The 26,058-nt window shown below is 39.5% G+C and overlaps 2 protein-coding genes across 4 annotated transcripts in view; both read left to right on the forward strand.

The window, feature by feature from the left end:
• The window catches only part of ZNF385B (zinc finger protein 385B), a 445,753-nt gene that overhangs the window by 180,576 nt on the left and 239,119 nt on the right, over positions 1 to 26,058 (forward strand). The window lies entirely within an intron of this gene.
• On the forward strand, positions 20,649 to 24,328 carry LOC142499502 (uncharacterized). Its single transcript, XM_075608929.1, has 3 exons — positions 20,649 to 20,956; positions 22,750 to 22,827; positions 23,193 to 24,328. The coding sequence occupies exons 1-3, from the start codon at positions 20,680 to 20,682 to the stop codon at positions 24,224 to 24,226; spliced, it is 1,389 nt and encodes a 462-aa protein (XP_075465044.1). The 5' UTR covers positions 20,649 to 20,679; the 3' UTR covers positions 24,227 to 24,328.

Consider the following 26,058-nt stretch of genomic DNA (forward strand, 5'->3'; position numbering starts at 1 on the left):
AATTCCAAGAATAACTTAAGTAAATATTTTGATTTAGGTGTGGTAATGGCATGAAATTAGATTTTCACATCCTTCTATGATATCAATAAAATCTAAAACAGTACTGGGAAACCTGGCAGGGAAATGTACCACTGCAAATAAAGATTTGACTTGATGCATTGCACAATCATATGTTAGTGACTATGTTAATTAAGTATGTTTTACTTTTAAGACCGATTGGGAGCTGGAGAGTTCTATGTCGTTTCAGACACCGGATTTGAGACATCCCATTGTACTACAGTATGTACACTGAAAGACCTGTGCATCGGCGATTAGCCAGGAATTACAGTAGTCTGAAAACTTGTCCTCATGGAGTCTTTTCTGGCTGCAATATTGCAGATGTCAACCTGGCATAGCTCAAAAGAACTACAACTCTCAGAGGAACTGCAGCCTAGGATTCGCCCACTTCCTCGTCTCTCCCCTACTTAAAGTCCAGGAAGTTGGTCCTTGCTGGGGTTTCAAGTTTGTTCTTTCGCCAGTCCATGTCCCTGTTACTTGCCCATGCCCAAGCCCTGTCTTTGTGTCCATGTCTCTGTCTCCCAGTCTTGTTTATTTTACCTTGCCTGTTATCCTGTTTACCACGGATTGCTTGAATCTGCCATAATTAAACCCTGTTTGCTTTCATTTTCCTTCCTCAGTTCTGTCATCTCCCCAGTGTTCTCAGGTACACTATGTAACTCCTCCCTTATTTATACTGCCCAAATGGCATACCTATGGAAAAATCATTGGAACAAAGTACTTTGATGCATTTGTGCTGAAAGATTTTTGAATTTCCCAAATGTTGACCCTGAAATGTTGCCTTAAACAGTTTTAGTCTCCGCTTCCCAATTTCTGGTTTGTGTTTATTCCATTGTCCTCCTGATGTCATAAAACTCTACAAACTACAGGCTGTTCAATCCTTAATTCAAATCATTTGCAGGTCACTTGCATCACATCCCACACAGGTGCACGGGAAGTGCTAGTACGCTATATATTTTAAATTATAAACCAGATCTTAAAAGTTATAGAGTGTGTTTTTGAGTGGGTGCTTTCACTTAATTGCAATTCCCAACATACAGTTTACATACAGTAGTATTACGATTTGGATTCAAAATGTAATTTTTTCCTGCTGTTGACCATTTTGTTCTTGGTTCTAAAACTTAACAGTTTAATAATAATAATAATAATAAAATTAGTAACAGTATTTAACTATGTTTTCAAAGCACCGATCCCAGCAGGAACAAAACAATACTAAAAATAAAAGTGCATTAGTAGTAGTAAAGTGAATAAAATTAGGGTAAACAGTATTTTGAAGCAGTAGTAGCTCTAGTACCTACTGCAGTTTGATAAGTTTGGGTTTCTATGTAAGCTAAAGAGGTCACTCAGTGGTAAAGTCACTACACTGTCACTGTAAACCAATTTCAAATTCCAGTGCTAGCCCTCCTTGTGACCTAATATCTCTGCACATGAGGCACTACAATTAGATTATAAATCATTTTGGTTAAGGACTCGTCAAGCTTGCAAAACTGTATGTACAGTTTATGAACTGCATTCATTCATTGTCAGTGCCGTATAAGAAAAAACTATTCATATACAGTATAATGGGTCCCAACATTTGTGCTGCAGTCCCAACTATAACATCTAATTGATTGGCATAAGTATAGACACATCTGATTGGCCTAATTACTGTAGCAATAGGAGGCATTTGAGAAGATCCCAGAGTTTTATGCTTTAGTGTTTTCTAGATTCTCCATCCTCAGGAAGAACCAAAGGTTTGAGTTCTCTAAATGGATTTGCCTTCTATTATGTTTCCTACATTTAAAAGTGATGGAACAAAGTTCTCCCTTAAATTCACAGTTGTGCAGTTTGTATTTGGTGCTTTTTCTTTTTCTATGAATTCCACATAGAAATCTAAACAGACATACCCAATCCACCACTGCTATCCTCACATGGGCACATTTGAATCAGGAATATTGATCAAGGGGGCAGGATTAGGTACAGATTTAAACAAAGACTCCAGAACGAAAACAATTGACACATTCGTCAAACATTCTCTGGTTTTTTTTTATCAAGTGAACAAGAAATCATAAAACACCTGTGGCTGCATAAAATGTAAAAAGCTCGTCCCTAAAAGTGAAAAATTTATGTCAAGTGTCACCCAGGTATAATTACTGTACGACACCATTGAAAAGCCTTAAACAAATTCAAAACATGTTTAACATCTTTTAAGGAAATAGCTAGTTGGCTGATAAGGGTTTGTAAGTAAATGTTAACATATTCTGAAAAATTATCATGATGTGATCCTGTACGTGAGATTACAGGTCTCCTTTGGGCATATTTAATTATGTGGGCACTTTAAGCACATGATGAAAAAGAGAAATAACCAGATATTCTTTTTAAGTACATTACCATTAATCCCCATTTTTAAAAGACAGAATAACTTACATTTAAATCTTATGGTTGGATCACCTCTTGTTTTCAGTAATTGTTTCTGATGATTGCCTTATAGCTTCTGAAATGATAATCCGTTTTATCAAATACGAATACAACCTCCATGCCTGCAATGCAAATCAGTGTTATCCTTAACATGAAAGTGCTTAAAGCTAGTAATATTTTGAAACAACATTTTTAGTCCCAACATCAAAACTCTTCTTACGAAGATGTCCTCGAATAACTGAGTCACACCTCCCTCAAGGATATATCTATGCTATAATTAAGTTTGTCCGGCTATACAAATCCACACGCTTAATCCTAGAGCCACGAAACTTGGCATACTATCTAATAGGATGAAAAGGAAGAACGTAGTTAGAGTTTTGGTATGTTTGGATCATAGCTTCGGGTAGCCATAGCACATCTACTATATATTTTGGAAAGTCGTTTGTCTGCTCGTAATGCATTTGGACACCTTAAGATATCGTAAATACATTTTGAATGATGTTTCCTGGCTGTTGTACCTGGTAGGCTATTTAATCTGACATTGACATCATACTGGTGACATCATAATTTGGGTCAGATACAGTAGCTATAAAGTTTACACAGAAAGCAGACAAAGAAAGAGAAAGTCGTGTGACAGGTGAGGAGAAAGTAATAATGCTGGAGAAGGAGAGAGAGGTGGAAAGAACTGGGGGCATCATAAGGTATTAAATGAAAGTGATGAGGGGGAGAGATAAGCGGGGAGAATTCCAGAGCAACGTCAGGTACTTTCTGCAAGTGTAATATAAAAGACAGCTTATTTCAGTAAAACTAAAAGCACTCAAGAACGAATTCAAAGGCTTAATGTGGGTGTGTATTTGCAACAGGGCCTTAACCTCTGTCTAAAAAAGGCTTCAATAGAAAGCCTATATTGGTCTGAGGAATCCCGCAGGGAGCTGGTTAATTGCAGCTAGAGACAATTAACCAGTCTCCACCTGGCTCATCAGACAGGTAGAACAACCACCTGCTTGAAACTGCAGGAGATCTCTTGAGCACAGTGACAACTGTGTTGCCAGAAGGGATTCACAAGAATTGATCTCTTGAGCACAGAAGGTTTGTGCTGCCAACAAGACACCAGGAATCAGACCTCTATTCCAGGACACAGCAGACCCTGGAACCCGCCAGCGGGTGGCCCCTCAACGGATACCAACCCAGACTCAGAGACTGACACAAAGGGTCTTGCTTACAGGTACCTCTTTGGACTTTGGGGTTGTACTGTAGGTTGGAAACAGACTTATCCTCCCAGCCCTGCAGATAGGGACTGGGAAAGTGAGCTAGCCCTTACAAAGGGATAAGAGGTTTAGTTATTTTTGTGTTTCCTTAAACTGCATTGTTTAAATTGACGGGCTTAATCACGTGACCGGCCCTGCGCTCCGGCAAGCAGGAAAATTTCAAAACTCTGTCAGACACACGCTTCCCCAAGCATGCTTACGCGTGCGCGAGCCCCTGCTAAAGCCGCTCTCATTGCGGCTGCAGGGGCTCAGTGCCGAGCAGCAGCACGCCTCAACACGGGTCAGCGCTTAAGCGCTGACCATGCCCGAGGCCTGATACTGGATTGCTTAGTATTCAAAATATGAGCACATTTTAGAGGGTGTAATACAAGATATGTACTTTGGGAGTTCTGCATGTCTAAAATCTAACCAGGTAGAGAACTTGGTACATTTAAGAATATTTGACTTTTGACTTCTAATAGATCCATAAATCAAGCTCCCGAGTAAAAATCCATTTCTCACTGCATATACCTTGTGTAATGTTTCTTCATGCCGACAGAAACAAACCAAAAAAAAAAGAATAAAAGCTGTATTCTTTTCAGCTGAAATATTTGTGGCACAAGCTTGCCTTTGAAACTAAACATGGCTGTGAAAGAGACAGAGGTCACACGTCTTCCCTCTTGTTTACGCACTTATTATATCAAGAGAATACCTTGTATTGGGAGAACAGGGCTGTCATTATAAGAGAATAATGACTCTTTAGAAACAAAAGTGTGTGCACGGTATAAGAAACATTACTCCTTTCACATTGCAATAAACTAAACAGAGTATTTGTTTATTTTTTTTAAACAAGATTTTATTTGGTGGATATGATGCCCTGAAGGGCATTGCAATTTACAGATTAATCTATTGTTTAAAATGTAATAGTAATAACAATATCCCTTCTTCCTAATCCTGGGAATTGTGTAGCATATATTTCAGCTATAGAGAAGTGAGATTGCTTTAGGGTAAATCTTGTCCGTGGTCTGCAGCTGTTCTTCTGAATAAGGCTTCTCCTTTAACTCATAATTTAAAACCTCAATTGCCTACATTTCTCAAAATAAATTCTGCATATATGACCTCTTTCCCTTCTTTTGATCACGTGTTTCAGTGTAAGACTGTAAGGTCATTTTTAATGTTTAAGGAACGTTCATATCTTAAGAAAATTGCTAAAAGTCAGATGAGCTCACTTGTCATTGGTCAGAGACAATTCAACATCCTCATACATAGGCAGAGATTAATTCATACAATTATAAAATGTGAATTGCTTACATTTTCACAATTGCCTATTCCCATTCCATTAAAAAAAAAAGTGAAAGGATTTTTAGATTTGGTTTGGATTACAGTCACCAGAGCTGTGCCAAAAATAAACCCCCAGGAGAAGGTAAAAGCCATGCCGACCCAAGGGGGATTCATACTTCCTATTGCTGTGTTAATCCCTGCGGCAAGGGGGTGCTTCCATTGTATTCCCACGGCTTTCCTAGAGAGCAGGCAAAGTAAGCTTGGCTACATCTTTACAGTACCTTGGCAGACAGTAGTACACTCCTTGATGTGTTGCATTCCCTACCAGCACTAACTGAGTTAAAGCAGCAATGCTATACCCCCCCCCCCTTTTTTCTTCTTCTTCTTTTTATATTTAAAACATGTGACATTGTATCATTCTACATTCTTACCTAAACTGGCAACCATTTGTTGCTCCTGTTATAAATCTGTAAAAATCCTGATGTTGTGCCTAACATAATGGCTGCTTCAGTCAGTGTACAGTAACTCAGCAGGTACAATGCATCCTTATTTTACTAAGGTAACATTATCTAGTGTTACAGTTTACAGCTCAAACTGCTGGGAACATGGGCAACAAATTATCACAAAGTGTTGCAAAGGTCTTGCACTGCTTGGGAGGTGGGCTTAAACCTGCTGTAGAAATCAAATGATGCTTTAAAACTAATTAAAATGGTGTTAAGAGTTGAATAATAATAATAATTAAAAAAATACAGTAAGTATTATCTAATGCTGTACTACAGAACTGGTTTATTTAAAAAAAAAAATATATATATAGTTTCACATGTTTTGCTGCTTTAAAAGTTATTTAGGTGATTAGGCAGGATTACAAAATTCTCAAGAGATGTTATTTATTAAAGAGTTTTTTTTTTGTGTAAAGTGCAACATTTGGTTTATGAAAGGAACTATCCCATTGTTTTCAGTTAGATTGTTTTTTGGGGGGTTTGTTCCTAACACCGTTGTTTTTAAACTACTGGTAGTATTGCACTGTATTTTCAATAGAGAAACTTTGATAAATAGTCCCTTTTGGAGTTGGTGAAAACTGGGATTTCAAGGCCCTTTTAGGGCTAGTTTTTCTAAACGTGCATCTTTAGAGCACTTCATACAATTTCTTGATTTTTAATTTACTATCAAAAAGCTCGATCTTTTTGTTTCAAATGTTATAAGTGCATTAAGATATGCAATTATGATGAATAATTGCACTTGCCTCATGTTCATTTAAAGGCACTCAATGCAAGCGCCCGTTACCTAACAACACACTCGAGCAATGCAATTATAGCCATAATTACACACCCTGGAGTGTCCTATTGTACATGTTTTGTATATGTATCTAAGAACAGATATGAAAATGGAGCAATGAATAAAACAGTTATTATTACTTTATGTTAATAGACATAAGCTTTTCTAATACATACATATTTTATCCTTATGTTGCTTATTCTTCTTAGATTTGGGTAATCGTGATGGCCCATATACACTAAGCAGTGCATTACCATAAGCACCGTCTGACACTGTAGACACCTTGCAGCCCATTCACTTTAATGAGGCATAATTTGTCTTACCGCAAGAGGTTTTATGTAACAGCAGCGCAAATAGTGGCCCATGTATCTGGGAGCCATCAAGAATTTGATATAATGTGCAATCCTCACTTTTGGTATACACCTATTTGCAATGCGTGTGTGCTGTGTATACAGTATTAAATACACAAACTAAAAAGAAAAAGATAACCCCACTAATGAGAGCACTTGAATCACGGTGTGAATGGAGACCGACTATATCAACAAAAGGAAAATCCCCCCCTTTTTTACATGAGCTGGGACAGTGAGTCCCTTGCAGGATAATGGCGAATGAGATGAATCTATTAAAATAAATGTTACTGGGAGCAATGTTCAAGAATTAAAATATAGGGTGTGTGACACAGAACCCACCAAATATGAGAGTGTAAGGGTGGTGCCCCAAATACACTTGAAAAGATGCCTTATATACAGTATATGACTAGCGAAATTGTAAAATTCTGCAGATAAAAATAAACGCTGTTGCAGGCCTCTGATAACACGAGAAAAAAAATAGATATAATAGAACATCTCCATTAAAAAAAAACTAAGTCTATTCTGCAAAGCCTTGATGCAGAAAAGGCTTTCGATAGAATCGATAGGAGGTTTCTGGACGGAGGTTTGCAGTCTTTTGGTTTTATGGGTCCTTACCTAGAGGGAGTTAGAGCCCCTAATCAATCACCTAGAGCACTAGTTAAACTACCAGGGACCAAATGAGAAAATATAGATATTAAAAATGGAACGAGACAAGGTTGTCCTCTATCCCCCTTACTTTTCGCTCTTTTTTTTTTTATAACTTGAATTTTATTGATGAGTACATGCTTGTTATATATATATATATAAAAAAAAAACATTTAAACAAATATTGTTCAAAATAGCATGTAGTGAACATTAATTAACACATAACTGACCCACATGGTTTTTCGAGCCCTATTTAACCATGTGGTAAAGGATAGTCATTCCTATTGTGAGGAGTCGGGGGATAATAATAACAGAAATAAATTATAACAAAAAAAAAAAAAAAAAAATTAAGACGGGGAGGGAGGAGGGAAGAGGGAAGGGGTGTAGGATGGGAATGGGAGAACGGAGGAAATGGATGGAATATTCTCTGAAGGCTGTTGAGAGGTCTTTGCTGCCGCCGAATAGCCGCAGTAGCTAAGGAAAGGTATATATGAGCGAACTCATATTGTGTGAGGTATTTGTTGTGGAAATGGGCTTCACCTCTCTGTAGGAGAACGCATCTATTGCTATCATAGCCAAATTGTGTCACGCTCTACCCCGGGGATGTCTGTCTGTGCTAGCCAAGGGGTCCAGACTTTTAGGAAATTGTCGCCAGTGTCATTAACTAAGCTAGTTAATTTTTCCATCTGGCAAATAAACCAAATACGATTCCGAATCTTTGGGATAATTGGAACTTCGGGGCGTTTCCATAGTGCTGCGATCTCACACCGCGTTGCTATTGCGAAATGTGCAATGAGTTTATTATGCGATTTTGATAGGCCTTTTACTGGTCTGTTTAAGAGAAACAGCCATGGGTCTGGGGGAATAGAGAGGTCAAAAATCCTCTGGATCCAATTCCTAATTTGTTCCCAAACTAGGGAGATCCGAGGGCAAGACCACAGCATATGTAACAGGTCAGCTGTTCCTCCACATTGTTTGGGACACAGTGGGGAGGACCCTGGAGCGAACTTAGATAATTTGAGTGGGGTGAGGTACCACCTCATTAGGACTTTATATGCGTTCTCCTTCAGTGTTGTGCATATGGAACTTTTGGCAGTGGCTAAAAATATGGAGATCCAATCTTCTTCCTCTAAGGTCTCCCCTAGGTCTAATTCCCATTGGTTTTGGAATGAAGGGGTTTGCAATTTAGATGTAGCGGACTCGACTACCTCTCCATAAATCGTAGATATAAGTCCCTTAGTGTCGGTTTCTACCCGGCAGAGCTTTTCGAAATTTGTCAGGGGAGGGTATGGGGCGGATTTGTTGTAAAATGCTCTTATCTGGAGGTATTTATAGAATTCTGTGTGGGGGATGTCTTTTTCTAGTCTGATATGGTCGAATGTTTTGATTTTTAGGTTGTATCCTTCTAAATCTTTGAATCTATTATATCCTTTTAGTTTCCAGATAGAACTGTTGTTACCAATTAGGCCCGGTGCAAAATTCGGGTTGTTCCAAATAGGGGACATCAAAGAGCATCTTGATGTGAGTGAGTTTTTAATTCTAGTTGCTTCCCAAACCGATAGAGAGTTGATCATTGAGGTGAGCGGCAGGGTAGCGGGTTTCCTCGCTAATTTAGGTAACCAAATCAGACTACTGAGCTCTAATGGAGAGCACGCAGCACTTTCTAATTCTACCCATCTCTTCAATGTAGGGTCAGAATGCCATTGAATAATATGACTTAATTGAGCCGCTTTATAGTATGCTAACAGGCAGGGTACCGCCAAGCCGCCAGCTAAGGTAGGTCTTTTCATATTCAGTTTATTTACTCTCGGTTTCTTTCCGTTCCAGATAAAGTTAGATATTGCAGACTGAAGTGAGAGTATATCCTTCAGTTTGAGTGGCACTGGTAATGTCTGGAAGAGGTATAGGATACGGGGAAGTAGATTCATTTTAACGCTATGTATCCTACCTATCCAAGAAATCTTCTTGGAAGACCATCTGATTAGGTCCTGTTTCAACGTCCAAATTAGGTTGGGATAATTTGCATTGTAGATGCTTTTTGCATCTTTGGTGATATGAATTCCTAGGTACTGCACCGACACACTTTATTCGAGCAAATACCCAGTATGTACCTGGCAGATACCTGGAATGCGCCGCTCCTCACCTCTGACAAGCCCTGTTGCGTTTGCCTTCCCAGCCTGGGTTCATGCCTGGCTGACGGGCGGCTGATCTGTTAAATGATAATGATTAGGATTTAATAGGCTGCAATGCTTCGCGTGTCTACCAGATGGCATAAATTCATGAATTGTAATGCAGTATATATATATATACTGTGCAGTATTGCAGCCAGCGGGAATAAAATGCTTCAATCCCTGCCTGGAAAATACCTCAATGCACTCGGGCAGAAAACAGTCACAAACCTCAATACACCCGGGTATACCCGAATTCGTGGGACTAGCCGAGCTCGAATAAAGTGTGTCGCCAGTGTATTTTATAGACTTCTTCTGCCAATTGAATTTGAAATTTAGTTTCAATAGTTTTTCCGTATGTCTAGGGAGATTGATATTCAGAGCTTCAGATTTGGTTTGGTTTATTTTAAACCCAGAGATTTTGGAGAATTTGTCTAGTAGATCAAATAGATTTGGTAATGAAGTGAGGGGTTTTGAAATGATTAGTAAGATATCATCTGCATACAGGGCCGCTTTATGGGATTGAGCGTATGCGTTTAACCCTGAGATATCAGTATTATCTCGAATGCGTGCTGCCAGAGGTTCGATACATAGGGCAAACAGGAGGGGAGATAGAGGGCACCCCTGTCTTGTGCCGCTTTGAATTTGAAATGGAAGTGAGGGGAAGCCCTGATGTATAACCCTAGCGGATGGGCTTGAGTACAGCGACATAATCGCTCCGCTCACCCTATCCCCGAAGCCAAATGCTGTTAGCGTCTCTTTTAAGTATGGCCAGTCGATCCTATCAAAAGCTTTTTCAGCATCCAGACTTAATAGCATAGTTTGAGTGTTATTTTTATTTGCCAATTCTAGCAGATCAATAAATCGTCGGGTGTTATCCGCTGCTTGTCTTCCTTTGATGAAGCCGACCTGATCTGGATGTATTAGTCTGGGTAGGATTAGACTTAATCTGTTGGCCAACAATTTAGCATATATTTTTATATCGGTATTGATTAAGGAAATTGGCCTATAGCTTTTACAATTCAGCGGATCCTTGCCAGGTTTGTGTATTAGAGATATAGACGCCCGCAGCATATCCTCGGGGATTGGGGCTCCTGCTAGTATAGCGTTGAACATGTGGAGCAGCTGTGGGGCTAGTGAATTTGAAAACTTCTTATAGTATAGCCCCGAGAAACCATCTGGTCCTGGTGCCTTTGATGGTTTAAGTTCTTTGATGGCCTGAGACACTTCTTCTAATGTGAAGTCGGCGCCCAGGGCCTCTTTGTCCTGCTCTGTCAATTTCCCTATCTTTGAGCTGGTTAAGAAATCTCTTAGAGCTCTGCTCGTGTTGATATTATGTGCCACTTTCTTACCATCATATAGGGAACTATAAAATGAACCAAATTCTTCTACTATTTTTTGGGGGTTGGCTGTTTGTATGCCTGATTTTAAGCGTATAGCTTGGATGTTAAACTTAGATTGCCTATCTTTTAAAGCTCGAGCTAGCATCGTATCCGGCCTGTTAGCTTTTTCATAGAATTTCCTCTTGGACCAACTCAGGGAGTTATCTGCTCTGGAAGTCAATAGCATGTTTAGTTCAATTTTTGTATCTTTTAGATCATGAGTTGTTTGTGAGTCGGGATTAGATTTGTGGTTTAAGATAAGGGAATGTAATTTAGATTGGAGCCATTTAATTTTTGAATCTCTTTCTCGTTTTCGTTTAGCTGTGATGTTGATCAATATGCCCCTTAAGGTTGCTTTATGAGCCTCCCAAAGTATCATATGGGATTCCACAGAGCCTGTGTTTATTGTGAAAAATTGAACTATTTCTTGATCTATTATATCACATATTTCAGGTATCTTTAGAATAGACTCATTAAGTTTCCAGTTTGCACCTGGCCGATTGGGTCGGATATTATTGCACCTTAGCTCTATTGGTGCGTGGTCAGACCATGAAATATCATGGATCTCTGTTTGCGTGACCATAGGAACCAGGTGGCACGAGATAAAGAGGTAGTCGATTCTACTGTATGAGGTATGTGGGTGGGAATAAAAGGTGTAATCTTTGGTAGATGGATGGAGCTCTCTCCATATATCCACTAACTGGGTGTCTTTCAGGCCTCTATGAAGGGCGGATTGCGCTTTTTTATTGTCAGAGACTCCTCCTCTTGATCTATCTATATCTGAATGCATTGTTATATTGCAATCTCCTCCTACAATGACGCAGCCTTTGGCTATTGAGTTTAGTATTTTGAAGAATTTATCAAAGAAAGTTGCGTCTTGTATACAGGGAGCGTATAGGGAGGCCAATGTAATAGGCTGTTCATGGATCATTCCTACTAATATAATATAGCGGCCTTCGGTATCTTTTTTAATTGTCTGTGAGACAAATGGGATTTTATTATTGAACAGAATGGCTACCCCTCTTTTTTTGATTGAAGCTGATGAAGTGAAATATTGGGAGAAGCCCTTGTCTAGGAATTTGGGTGGGTTGTTCTTACTGAAGTGTGTCTCCTGCAAGAACAACACATCTGCCTGTTTTCTCTTGTAGTCCGTAAAAGCTAATTTTCTTTTGATTGGACTATTAAAGCCCTTTACATTGTGAGATATTAAGGTTAACGCCATGTGTCATAGTGGTAGAAGTAACCAGTGTAAAGACCCTTATACTCACCTTTAGCTATTGCTCCGTTGAATCTATCCGATGTTCCTCTCATAAGTGCGTCGATTAGTCTCATCCATAGGGCTCCGTTTGTCCATGGGAAGGTAGGGAAGGGGACATAGGAAGGATAGGTAGACAAAACAAGGGAGGCTACAAGAGGGATATAACGTGGGTTAAAAAGCAACATATAAAAAGGGAAAAGTATAAAAAGGAGTGAACAAAAAACAGGAACGTGTCTCGGGAGCCCCCGAGGGATGTTCCTGTGCCCAGTAGGTAGGTCTGCTGGCTCCATCTCATGGATGAGCCGGACTCCTGTATTGGAGGCAATCCTACCTGGGACTTGTGGTTGGTCTCTCCTGTTGAGGGACCAAAAAGAAAAACACATGCGCGTCGCCGGGGATAACCCCACCGGCACAATTTCCATAAATTCAATAACTTATTAACTGCGGCAGCTTAATTTGGGTTTCTTGAGTGCCTCATAACATTTAGAACCTTAATATGAACAGGAATATCAATTATATTCCTCCAGGGTAACCATAAAACCCAATGTCAATCATAATCAAAACTTTCTCAACGTATAGCAACTATGAAGCAATATTTGGTAGACTATCGTAAATAATGCTCCGATCTTATTGCGTATATTATTGCGGGGAATGCCTGTACATGACATATGACAAATGATACAAATAAGGCATATAAAACAGATATATGGACATATAAGGTAGATAGGGCGACTATATATTCCTAGAATAAATAAACATATCTTTACCCAATGCATAGGATAGTGAACAATGTAAAATGTATCAACTGTATTAACTGCTATTTTGTTGAGGATAATAATCCAAAAGTTATGAGAGATATAATCATATACACTTCATATACCTCTTATGTAAAGTATAGATCCTAATAGTTATATATACATTACACTGCTCAATCACTTACATTATCGATATAAATTATGTGTGGATCTTTTAGGAGTCTGTCGTCTCGTATGGAATCTCTGAGTCAACTATATTGAATGCTATTTTTATATGACATTAGGTGTCTACTATGATTATCTGGGGTATATTGGTAGAGATAATAATGCGACTAACAGTGTAGAAAGTGAATAATAGAGGATAATAGTATATAGAATAAACAGTGTCTTGTATATAGCTAAAGATATACATATAGAATATAGCATAAATTATACGTATAAAGTCTACCTACCTATATATATATATATATTCCTACGAATGTATACCTGAACATCCCATATGCACAGATTATTCATATAGTACCCCTCTAATACATGCATACTATAGTACATCTCAACATATTATAGCTTAATATAGTATATTACAGAATATATATATACACGTCTACATCTCCTAATTATACAGCTCCCTAGTATATATATATATCGTGCATATAATATAGCATATAAATAGAGAACAAAAGGTATATGTACTACCTATATACATATACCGCATACGTACAACATACATATATATACAGCACGCATATGGCACATAGCATACAGTGTAGTACAGTATGATATAGTATATTACAGTATATATATATATACGTCTACAACTCCTAGCTCTGCAGCTTCCTAGTGTATATATATTGAATGTAGATATACACTATATAAATATATACAGTGTATATATATTGTGCATACAATACAGCATCTAAATAGAGAACAAATAGAGAACAAAAGGCATATGTACTACATATATACACATACAGCATACGTACAACATAGACATATATATAGCATGTTTATGGCACACAGCATACATCAAATATATATTATAAAGTATATAGCACATGCATATATTCATTTATATTCATTTATAATCTTATGGTTTTTTGAAACTTTTGTGATTATTGTAACTTTATTGTAACTTTATTTTGAAAACTTAATGTAACTGTAACCGGGAACGGGACCTGTAAGTACTTGAAAGTGGGGCAGGCTATAAGTCCAATCGCCTACTGCCTCTCCACTTAAGTCTCACAGAGGAGTTGCTGTCTCTAAGATACAGGCTCCTGTATCGGGGCACAGCCATCTTGGGCATACGAGATCTCCAGGAAGTGTCCAAGATCTCGCGAGAGGGAGGTGCTTGGCGATGACGTCAGATCTCTAGCGCGGGAAAGCCATTCTGCCTCCCGCTCACCAAGGAGAAGGACCAAGGGAAGATGGCTGCCGCTCTAAAGTTGTGGACGGAGCTGCTCCGAGCACACCATCCTCTGCAACGGCCCTGGTGAGTCGTCCTCCTGCTTGGTGGTGTGTAATTAGAGGATATAGTTGGGTGTAAGGCTTCAAAAAAGGGCACTGCTGCATGAGAAGGATTTATTTGGCTTTATTTGGTGCTACGGGTATCGGTGGCATCGTTGATCCTTGAGCCATTCTTGGGACGGGCAGCCTTGCTCCCAGTGGTGGTAGGTGCCCTCGAGCTGGGTGAAGGGGGGCGAGACGGGCCTTGAGGTGATCCTGTGGCCCCAAGTTTGGCCAAAAAGCCCTCCCCGTCCTCCGGTCTCCGTAGAGTGTGTGCAACACCATTTTTGACAGAGAGCAAAGCACACGGGAACAACCAACGGTATTTAATGTTGCTATCCCTGAGTGTCTTTGTGATATGGGCTAGAGCTTTTCTTTTGGTGAGGGTAGCTGGTGCAAGGTCCTGGTAAACCTGGAGCTTGACTCCTTCAAACTCCAGAGACCTTGCTTCCCTGGCAATCCTACACACCTCCTCCTTGGTGCGGTAGTGATGGAAGCGGGCCACAATATCTCTAGGGGGGTCTCCTGCTTGCGGTTTACCACGCAGAGCTCTGTGGCATCGGTCCAAACAGATTTCTGACTCCGGTTTATCTGGGAATAGGTGTTCCAGCCAGTTGTTGGTAAAATCTGCCGGATCTGTTATATTTTCGGGTACTCCTCTCAGGCGTATATTACACCGTCTGTCGCGGTTTTCTGCATCTTCTGCCTTATCTTCTAGAAATGTAATTCTTTCATGCAGTGTGCTGACTTGCTCTTGAGTTTGTGTTAGGGCAATGGTTGTTTCCTCTGTTGTTGTCTCTAAGGTGGCCGTCCGCTCACCTAATGCATCTACATCTTGTCTGATGGCCCAAAGCTCTGTTTTGAAAAATGTCTGCATTTTGGCACAGAATTCTTTAAGATCTTTTCTCCGGACCATCTCTTCATCTCTATCCTCTTCTGTAGAGGATAGATAATCGGGGTCCATGTTGGTTGTTTGCGCGGGAGTCCCCGGTTTATCTGCTGGAGTGCCCCCTTTCTTCCTGAGATAAGTGGAGATTTGCTGGTTTTTAGTCCGCGCTGTTTTATTAGAAGCCATCTGTGGAGGTTTATTTATCTTTCGTTCTGTTTTATGACTGTGAGTATCTTGTTTTGCCGCTTTTATTTCAAAATCATGTGCCGGTGGGGACGGAGCTCTGTGGTTAGGACTCCATTCTCTCCACCGCCGCGCATGCGCCTCTACTTTTCGCTCTTTTGATCGAACCTCTGGCATCTAGGATCAGATTAGATCCAGATATACCAGATATACAGGAAATAGAGATCGGACAAAGAAATTACAACATTTCATTGTTTGCGGACAATGTTATCCTAACACTTTCCAATCCTCTGCTCTCCCTCCCAAATTTACAGAAGACATTATTGAAATTCGGCAAATTGTCAGGCTATAAGGTTAATAATGACAAGTCCGAAATTTTGAACATCTCCCTACCAGAGGAAGAGGTCAGATTTCTGCAATTGTTTTAAAAATATAGATGGAAAGCTTCCCATATCAAATACCTAGGGATCAACATCCCTAAAAATGATATATATATATCAAAGCAACTACCCCCCCATAAATCGATAAAATCAAAAAAGATCTGCTTGAGTGGAACAAACATCAAATATCTTGGACAGGGAAAATAATCTCAATAAAGATGAATGTTCTACCCAGGCTACTGTATCTTTTCCAAACACTTCCGACCCATATCCCAAAAACAGTACTAAAAGACTTGCAAAACAGGATATTCAAATTTATTTGGCAAAATAAAAGAGCTAGAGTAGTTAGGTCGGTACTACTGGCCTCTAAAGACAGAGGAGGAATGGGGCTCCCAGACCTAACACACAGGTCGCTCAGCTTAGACAGGTAATATGGAATGTTATCCCAAATCACGTCTATAGAGACCCAATACTCAAAGGATTGCATCCTCCCACTTTCACTGTGGTCCAAGGAGAAAAAGGGGCCTACCCAGACACAGCTATTACTAGGACCAATGAAACGAACTCTAGATTTGTGATGCAAAACCAATTTTATTTTTTTACATTTACAACAGGGGTATCTGAACAGGGGTATCCGATATATGACAACCCGGGCTTCCCTCCGGGTTGCCATACGAATTGCTTCAACATATTTAAAAACAGCAACCTAACAAAGGTAGGAGATTTTCTTCACAAAGGTAAATTGTTGACTTATCAAGAACTCTGCTAAAATTACTACCCAGGCTATGTCCCCATTCAAGTACCTCCAAATCGGACATTTCTTATACAAACTATCAAGCAAACTTACATCCCGGAGATGTCTGATTTCGAACATCTGTGCAATGAAGGTACCTACCAGAAGGGCTTAATAACAAAGATATATGGAGGGATCGAAGCAGCCGGAAACAGCCGAGACCATAAATATATGTCTAAATGGGCAAACGATCTAGGAGTTGAAATTGATAGGGTGGATTGGAGCAATATCTGGGAGAATGCGTCCAAAACATCTATATGTTCTATAACCAAAGAGAACATTTATAAAATTATATATCGGTGGTACCTTACACCAAAAAGACTCAAACATATATCCCGAATCCTCAGATCAATGCTGGAGAGGATGTGGATCAGTTGGAGATATGGTTCACATTTGGTGGAACTGCCCAATTATACAAAAATGCTGGACAAATATTCAAGAAATTATTGATACCATAACTGGTGTCGAAATCCCTTTAAACCCCCTAATCTACCTATTGCCATAACCAATAGAGGATCCGAGCCATCCAACGAGATGGCTAATCTCTCATATTATGAGCGCCACCAGGTGTTCGGTGGCTGCTGCTTGGAAAAGTCCTCTCCCCCCCTCCAGACTAACAGTAGAAAGAAGGATCGATGAGATAATGTTGATGGAAAGGCTGACCGCCTTCCTCAAACAATCCACTGAAATTCTATAAAACTTGGGAACCCTGGATAGATAGATGATTAATGATGGTTCAATAATAAGAGATTAGAGATTAGCGCATAACAACTAAAGGATAAATATATGCTTTTGAGATGGTACAGTGTTCCCCCTCCCTTCCCCTCCCTCTCTCTTCTCTATCTTAACTCAGTTCTATGTCTTTTCGTGTTTAGTTATGTATATTTTTCTTTTGTAGTGCTGGACACTGCACAGTAAAAAGTGTTCAGGTGTCGTTCTGAACAAAATTACTATATATTATTAGTTGATTATATTGACTGTATTGTTTGTTTATTTACAATTATTAGTACTATCACTACTACTATCGGTTCTATTAATGGGACTATTTCTACTTCTATTATTATTAGTAGTGTATACATTACTATGACGATGATTATTGTTATCATTTCTCTGATTTGTTTGTTTTTGCTATTGCAATTCTAAAAAAATCAATAAAACTTTGAAATTAAAAAAAATTAAAAAATGTTTGTATACACTGGGTCCTATGGTAATCATACTAGTAGTTCCTGTGGTATCAGCAAATAAGTATGTTACCAATGTTGGAAACCCAGGGGCAGGTGTCTTTTTTAGAGGATGCCAGGCCATCACAGCCGTATCGAGGGCGAGGCAGACAAGGGGGAAAAAGAGGTCCAGGAAGGGACAGAGGGAGCTGGGTACAGGAGGACGAGGGTGTACCGACGCCAATAGATTTATTAACTCTATCTGGTGCAGACACAAGCGCAGGATCCAATGAGTGTCAAATCATTAATATGACCGCAAGCTTAATAAAGACCATACTGTATAAGCAGTCTATTGAAAGGACTATCATTTTCACCGACAGCCAGTATTAACATCTTCGAATGGGTCAAGGATCCAAACCTGTTAGCCAGGAAACTTCTTTGGCACAAGATGTTCAAAAGGAGGGACCTTAATCTGGTCAGAAACTTAGGGTTAGAGCCCTTTGATAACCTAGACAGTGAGAACATGAGACTATTAACAACACTGATGGAGGAATCGGACAGGGTACAAGGGGAAGGACCTTTTATGTCCCTGAGACCCAGATCTAAATTTACCCCTCCATCCGAATCTAGTTCCAATATTAACGTATTAACATGTGGACCTGGTCACTAGGGATTTGGAGAGCATTCACAGCCACCACAATTCCTATCAAAATAACCTTACTAATACAGAATTGGTAGCACTAAAAGATCTTGAACAAGATAAAGATATAATTATAAAACCCACGGATAAGGGGGGTAACCTCGTGATCCTAAAAAGCGATGACTATGTCAAAGAGTATCAGACGCTCCTCTCAGACAGGAATTGTTATGGGATCCTTGCCCAAACTTGCCTGGTAGGAGGCAGAGACTGTCTTTTCCGAGGAGATGGAGTGGTTCACTAGCCATATAAATCTATGGTTATATTTATTGACAAAGTGTTTCTTCTTGGACAGGCCCCCCTGACCTCCTAAAAGAGTTTATAGGTATATTAAATACCAACAATAACATCTTGAAACAAACATATGAAATCGGACCAGACAAAATATCATTCACACAGGTGAATACGTCTCATTTGTATATAAATAGAACATTGGGTGTTGCCTTAGAAACCTTGTTGGCTTAGAACCCTGAGGAAAGGTTTGAAAACCACTGTTCTAGAAGGAAAGTTGCTCTCGTCCTTGGAGATGCAGCAGCTACTGCAGTGTCTGCAGTACTATTAGTGTTCATTTTTTTTTTTGATAAATACATTTATCAGAGCTATTATGCACATTAATGTACTGTAATTGATATGTACATTAAGTACTTGATCAAAATTTAGACGTCTAATAAGTGGGTAATCAATCCCACAGCTGCTCTAACAGAACTTCTGCTCCACTCTGCCACTCAAGATTTATCAGAGGTCAGTGTTTACTCATTAAGATAATTACTCTCATAGGGCCTCATGCAGTAAGCGTCGATTAAGTGAAATCGGCAAGCTTACCGATTAGTCATGTTAATGGCGATTTTTCCTCTCCGTATGCAGTAAGTGCCGAATACATTCAAAATCAACCCGAAAACAAATCCGCCCACTCTCACGATGATTAGCCGATCACACACAGGTGTATCGGCGTGCGTGGCGGGGTGCTGATAGGTTGCCCAATCACAAATCTTGCTGAATCAGGCGAAACAAGCATGTATTGGATTGCGCGCCATATTTAAAGGCAACGTGTACTGCTAATCATTCTCTGTATTGTTGGGAGTGAGAGAGAGAGAGAGACGCACAGAGCTTGCTGATTGAACATTTGCATATTGACGGAGAGACTTGTTGTGTATTGGGTGAGCTTTGTCCATTGTTGTTTTGTTTACATCTTTGTCTTGTTTTATATGTGGAAGTGTTTCGTGTGATTGGCTGTACATTAGTTGTCTGTTTTTTGTGAGTGCTGGAAGTATGCCCGCAAAGCGTGGGTAGAGTGATGCTGGTGGGAGTGGGAGTGCTACTCGTGCGAGTACGCGTCGGAGTGAACGTACTGTTCAGGGGAGTGATGTTGCTGGTGCACCGAGTGGTGTTGCTGGGAGTGGGAGTGCTGTTGCTGGGAGTGGGAGTGCTGTTGCTGGGAGTGCTGTTGCTGTGAGTGGGAGTGCTGTTGCTGTGAGTGGGAGTGTTGTTGCTGTGAGTGGGAGTGTTGTTGCTGGGAGTGGGAGTGCTGTTGGGAGTGGGAGTGCTGGGAGTGGGAGTGCTGTTGCTAGGAGTGGGAGTGCTGGTGCTAGGAGTGGGAGTGCTGGTGCTAGGAGTGGGAGTGCTGGTGCTGTGAGTGCTGCTGGTGGCGCAGTTGCTGATGGGGTGTCTGGTGGTGGCGTGCTTGCTGGTGGGCAGCTTTTGGAGGCTCTTCCATTGGAAGAAGGAGAGTCCAGTCAGCACCAGCCAAGCTCTGACCCTAAACCTGCTCGGAAGAAACGTGTGGAGAAGCCACGTAATCCTCGCTTCAATGACCAGGAAAATACAGCTCTTGTCACTGGCATTCTGGAGCACTATGACAGTATATATGGACATTTACTAGGTAAGTGTACCTTTACATTTATTATTCAAATACATGTGATCCTAGGTCATCTGAGTTTTGTTCATATGCAAATATGGGTTCAGAATATCTTTCTATGTTAATTAGTCTGGAAACACAGCTTTTTATCATGCCTTACAAGGACAACTAAACACAGGCGGTCAATTTGCCATAACTGCATACAATATGAATGCAACCTTGCTTACATGTATAGGTTTAGTAGTGAATGCTCATGTGCTTCACATATTACACATAAAACAGCATGTTTGCTATCTCTTGGAACAGCTAGCAGTGTAGGAAACTGGTGCTTCTATTATTATTCATTTACCTCATATATTTTATATGTTTTTCAAGGGCGGACAAGTTCAGCAAGCAGAAAAGAAATGTGGGACACAATAGTCATTGGTGTCAATGCGTGTGGGAATCATGTGAGGGACAAGCGGAATTGTCACAAGAGATTTGATGATATTAGGTCCAAATTGAAAAAGAAAATACAACACCAACGCGTGCATGCTACTGGCACTGGAGGAGGGCCCACACCACAACGTCTCATATTAAGTCCATTGGAGGAGCTGCTTCGGGCAAAATTACTTCCCGTCGTCGTGGAAGGCTTACCTGGTGACCGTGATATAGGAATTTACCCCTCACAATTTCCACCAGGTGAGAAATATTACTGTACTAGGCGTGTCGTTGCTTACAGTTATTTTGCATAGTTACACTGCTTTTTATACTGTCTTCACAATATAAGCATACCTGCATCTATATATGTATATGTCTGATTCTGTATATATATATATCTCAAAATAGACATATATGTTGTAGTCCTACTAAAAGCAGTAACTAATATAGCACGTGCCATTGCGTGCTCATTTACATGTGAATTCCCAAAATGCATTGCTGCAGTGGAAGCAATTGATGGTGGGCGAAGATGGGGAACAACAGGGTAGTACACATGTGTAACACATGTTAATGAGAAATTATTACTAGCTACAGGTACAGAACAGAAATATGTATAATATTATTGTGTATTTTATTTATTTTACTCCGACAAACATGACATTACTGCCTATTTTAAGCATGCATCAAATATATTGCATGCAACGGCCTACAAACATCACTTGCACTAACACATCTATAGTTGATTATGAAAAGGTCCATTTTTGCTTTAAGTCATATACAGACAGCATAATGAGGCACACGTATCATATTTTATGTCATTGTTTTCATAACTTAAAAACTGCACACGACTATTTAGCTCATCTACCATTGTGTTAAAGCAGCTGCAATTAATATCTCATCACAGCATACACTTCAACAGAGGGGGTGGGGTTCAGCACACACACTAATTACAGCCTCATTTTAGGGTCAACTTAGTTCACACCATTTTCACCTGTTTCAAGTAATTGAAAGGTGTGGCTGATTAGGCTTTTTGGGGAAGTGAATACCGTTCTTACAACCTGACTAGCACAACTGAAGTTAATCACACTCATTTGAAAGCTTCACTTTAGCTACTAAATGCCCCAACAACTCATTACTTATCAAAGCGTACGTCACACATTAGTTCACTCATATCTATAGTTGAACTACTATCAACGACACATTATCACACACTGCATGTGTTGTCTTGTTGAGTCACAGCCACATTCAGGTGTGCCACATCTTATATTAATGTACCACACATATCCTCTACCAAAAACAACACTTTTTGCAATATGACCACCTTCATGATAACCATTGTGAATGGTCATCTCATGATAGTTATGTACATTATGATACTGATATCACTACACAACATATGATTTTTATGTACAAATTTTATCTATTTATCCTCACGCATTACTGCAGAAACATAGTATGTTTTATGTTAGGGAACTCAAAAGTTCTAAGTACACAGGCATGTACATTGTTACTGCACCGACACACTTTATTCGAGCAAATACCCGGTATGTACCTGGCAGATACCTGGAATGCGCCGCTCCTCACCTCTGACAAGCCCCGTTGCATTTGCCTTCCCAGCCTGGGTTCATGCCTGGCTGATGGGCGGCTGATCTGTTAAATGATAATGATTAGGATTTAATAGGCTGCAATGCTTCGCGTGTCTACCAGATGGCATAAAATCATGAATTGTAATGCAGTATATATATATGTAGTGTGCAGTATTGCAGCCAACGGGAATAAAATGCTTCAATCCCTGCCGGAAAATAACTCAATGCACTCGGGCAGAAAACAGTCACAAACCTCAATACACCCGGGTATATCCGAATTCGTGGGACTAGCCGAGCTTGAATAAAGTGTGTCGCCAGTGTATTACAACTATTTATGTTCACTTTCACACACACATTTTGGGTTAAGGAAATGATGCTGTTAGGTACTCATAAATACAGAACATACAATAACTGTTTGTTCAATATTTACACATGTAAATGTAAAACTTATGTTATTGTTATATATAGTTGCCCCTGAAGGACATGTGTCACCTGAGACTGAACAAGTGTCTTCACCTGGGTCAGCCAGCTCAACACACCTAGAAGGTGAGTGTATCAGTTGGTGGCCATATAATATGTGCTCTTCTATATGTTATGTTGTCATGTTCATTATTTGTTTTGCACATCTTCTTTAAATAGGATTACTTAGTGTCAGTGAAAAGGAAGTGTAAGGCAACTTGTATTGTGTTAGTGATGTTAACTATCATGTAGGAGTTGTGAGTTTACAGCAAGTTTTCATTCACTCATATTTCATACTGAGTCCAAACATTATTCTTAAGTCAAGGTAGTTTTTAATGTGAGGTTATAAAACGTATGGAAACATGTTAGTTGTTACTTATGACACAGTACAATTACATAGTAACACAGCAGAGATTAACATGCCATTTAATAATGTGTACATTTATTTGTAGAACATGATGAAGAGGATTTTGATGATGATGATGATGATGATGATGCCGCCGCCGCCATAGACACACAAATACAAGCAAGTGACCATGAAGAGGTTCCAATTGAAACTGTTTTACCGCCAAAACGTCCAGCAAATACCACATATGATGCAATTGTAGCTTCTGAGGGAAAAATTGTGGAAGCAGAAAATCGTCGCCATTCTGACCTGATGACAGTGCTGGAAAGGATGATTGCACTGCAGGAAGAAACAGTTTCACAATTGGCACATCTCCACAGAGTCTTCATTGAAGTGCCTAAACAGTTGCAAAAAATCAACACCTCATTCGAAGCATTAGTTGTTCAGCAAACACAAGCTAATTACTGGAGAATGACTAATGTACCACAGTTCAACACCTCCCAGCCAGGATCTGTTCATGCAGGTCAGTTTTCACCACATTCATCTGATATTCATTCACCAGGCCCAAATGTTACCGGTCAAGTAGCAGACATTGCTGTGCAGGTTCCTGATGACATCCTACCGCTGCCATCTGTACAAATTCAGCAGCAGACACCTACAAAGGAGGCGACAAAAACAAAACAAGACACACATGAAACAGACCAACCATCACTTGTGCAGTGTCTACCAACTTGCTCACATGTGTCAGTGGGCACAAGCCCTGTCCGTGAACAGTCACTACCCAAAAGCCCTGTAGGTGAATCGCTGCCCAAAAGCCCTGTAGGTGAATCGCTGCCCAAAAGCCCTGTAGGTGAATCGCTGCCCAAAAGCCCTGTAGGTGAGTCACTGGCCACAAGCCCTGTAGGTGAACAGTCACTACCCAAAAGCCCTGTAGGTGAGTCACTGCCCAAAAGCCCTGTAGGTGAATCACTGCCCAAAAGCCCTGTAGGTGAGTCACTGGCCACAAGCCCTGCCCGTGAAGTGCCAGAGGCCACTCAAAGTGGCTCTGTTGTGCCTAAAGTTGGTGGCAAAAGAAAAAGGAAAATTCAAGAGACAACAAGCAGGCCTGTTACTCGCTCGCAAAAGGAACAAAAAAAATAAATGTTATAATTCAGAAAATATGTCTTTGGCCTTGTTTTGTTGACTTCAGATTATCTAATTACTATTGTATGTATGCTGAAGACTGTGTTGTTTCCAAACTTTCAAGTATGTTCTTGTACACGTGAAGTTTTGGAAATGTTAACACTCCTAATTAATGAATAGTGTTATAAATATTTATGTTTTAATCGTCTGTTCAGTAATGGTCCACCAGGAGCCAGTTGCTAAGTTTAGAGAAGCTGCCATTGACTTAGCAGCAAAACATTGCATTTGGGTGTGTTAATTGATGTAATCATTGCATGTGCATATTATTTTCATGCAATTATAAAAGCACCTATTTAACTGCAAACATCTTTCTTGTACGTGTACAGCAGGATTTTGTGTTAAATATTACTTACCTTTGGTGGCCATTGTAATGTTGTCCTTTAATCATTTATGTGTTCTTGTTTCAAGAACATCTCTGAATTGATACTAATATATATGTAGTATGTATTGATATATGCACACACACACACAGACACACACTGTGTGTGTGTGTGTGTGTATATATATAGTACTATCTAAACTGGTATAGATGTATTTACAAAAAACATACACTTCATGCTTCCTTGTGAAAACACACTATTTTAATAATACAGGCCTAATGTTTGACAACTATACTAAGTGTGAGCCTCTAACATTATTGGGTGCAAACAAATGTTTATGACTTAATTCACTCATGTTTATCACCATTTAAATAGGTTTCATACAAGGCCTACTTACTGCCATCAATATGTTGTGTGTACTCCTGCAATATAAAAAAAAAAAAAAAAAGATACATTATATATATATATATATATATATATATATATATATATATATACATATACATATATACACACACACACACACACACACACACTACTGTATACATATAGTACAATATACACTTTATATATATATATATATTTTTATGAGAGAGATATATTTATATATATATAGATACACACGTATTTAAACTCATGCAGACAGGTAGTTAACCAGACTTTCAAATACACACAGAAAAGTATGTGGGGAAAAAACATTTCATTTTGCAGGTGTGTGTATTTACTGATATGGCTGTCTAAGCACTATTTTCACACAGTGCTCTTTGTTATTTTTCTAGAAAACTCAATGTTACTGAAATAAGTGTAGGAATGTTTTCACAAACGAGATAAAATAATGATACATGTTTTTCCCACATTCGCCTATCACTAACCACAAAACTTAAACCAATTAAAAGGACACATCCAATTGGCGTTTGAAATAAGGAGTAAAAGTAGTTACTTTTGTTGACCTTGAAAACGAAACACAGGATTTTGTTAGCCATTGAGCAGAATCATTTTGATGAGCAAAGAAGACAGAACTGCACACATCTTTTGTGCTACTCTGACATGGCTGATGAATTCGTTAACAATATGAATCCCCTTTTAGGGTATAAGTACATGGTTTCAGAAGCAATTTTAAACAGTCGCGGTCAAAAAGCAAGCACACGCCAAATCTATGATTTGATTCGAGCAAAATATCCTTATTACCAAGACCGTAGGCATGTGCGGAATTTTAATTCCTCAATAAGATTCACTTTATCAACTAATGACTTTTTTGAACGTGTGCAGGATAAGCTAGAACACACCTATGGTTTCTGGAAGATTGCAAAGGAAAAGCATTTTACCCTGAAAGAGGGCACATATATTGTTGTGAAAGGCATATTTATTCCTAATGGATATAAGAAAACCAAGCCTGTTGGCTGTAGACACGAAACTCCTCACGTTGTGCTTAAAGAAAAGAAAAAGCACAACACATAGCGTAATACTGTG

The sequence above is a fragment of the Ascaphus truei genome, chromosome 7, assembly GCF_040206685.1.
Source record: "Ascaphus truei isolate aAscTru1 chromosome 7, aAscTru1.hap1, whole genome shotgun sequence".
In the NCBI taxonomy this organism is placed as follows: Eukaryota; Metazoa; Chordata; class Amphibia; order Anura; family Ascaphidae; genus Ascaphus; species Ascaphus truei.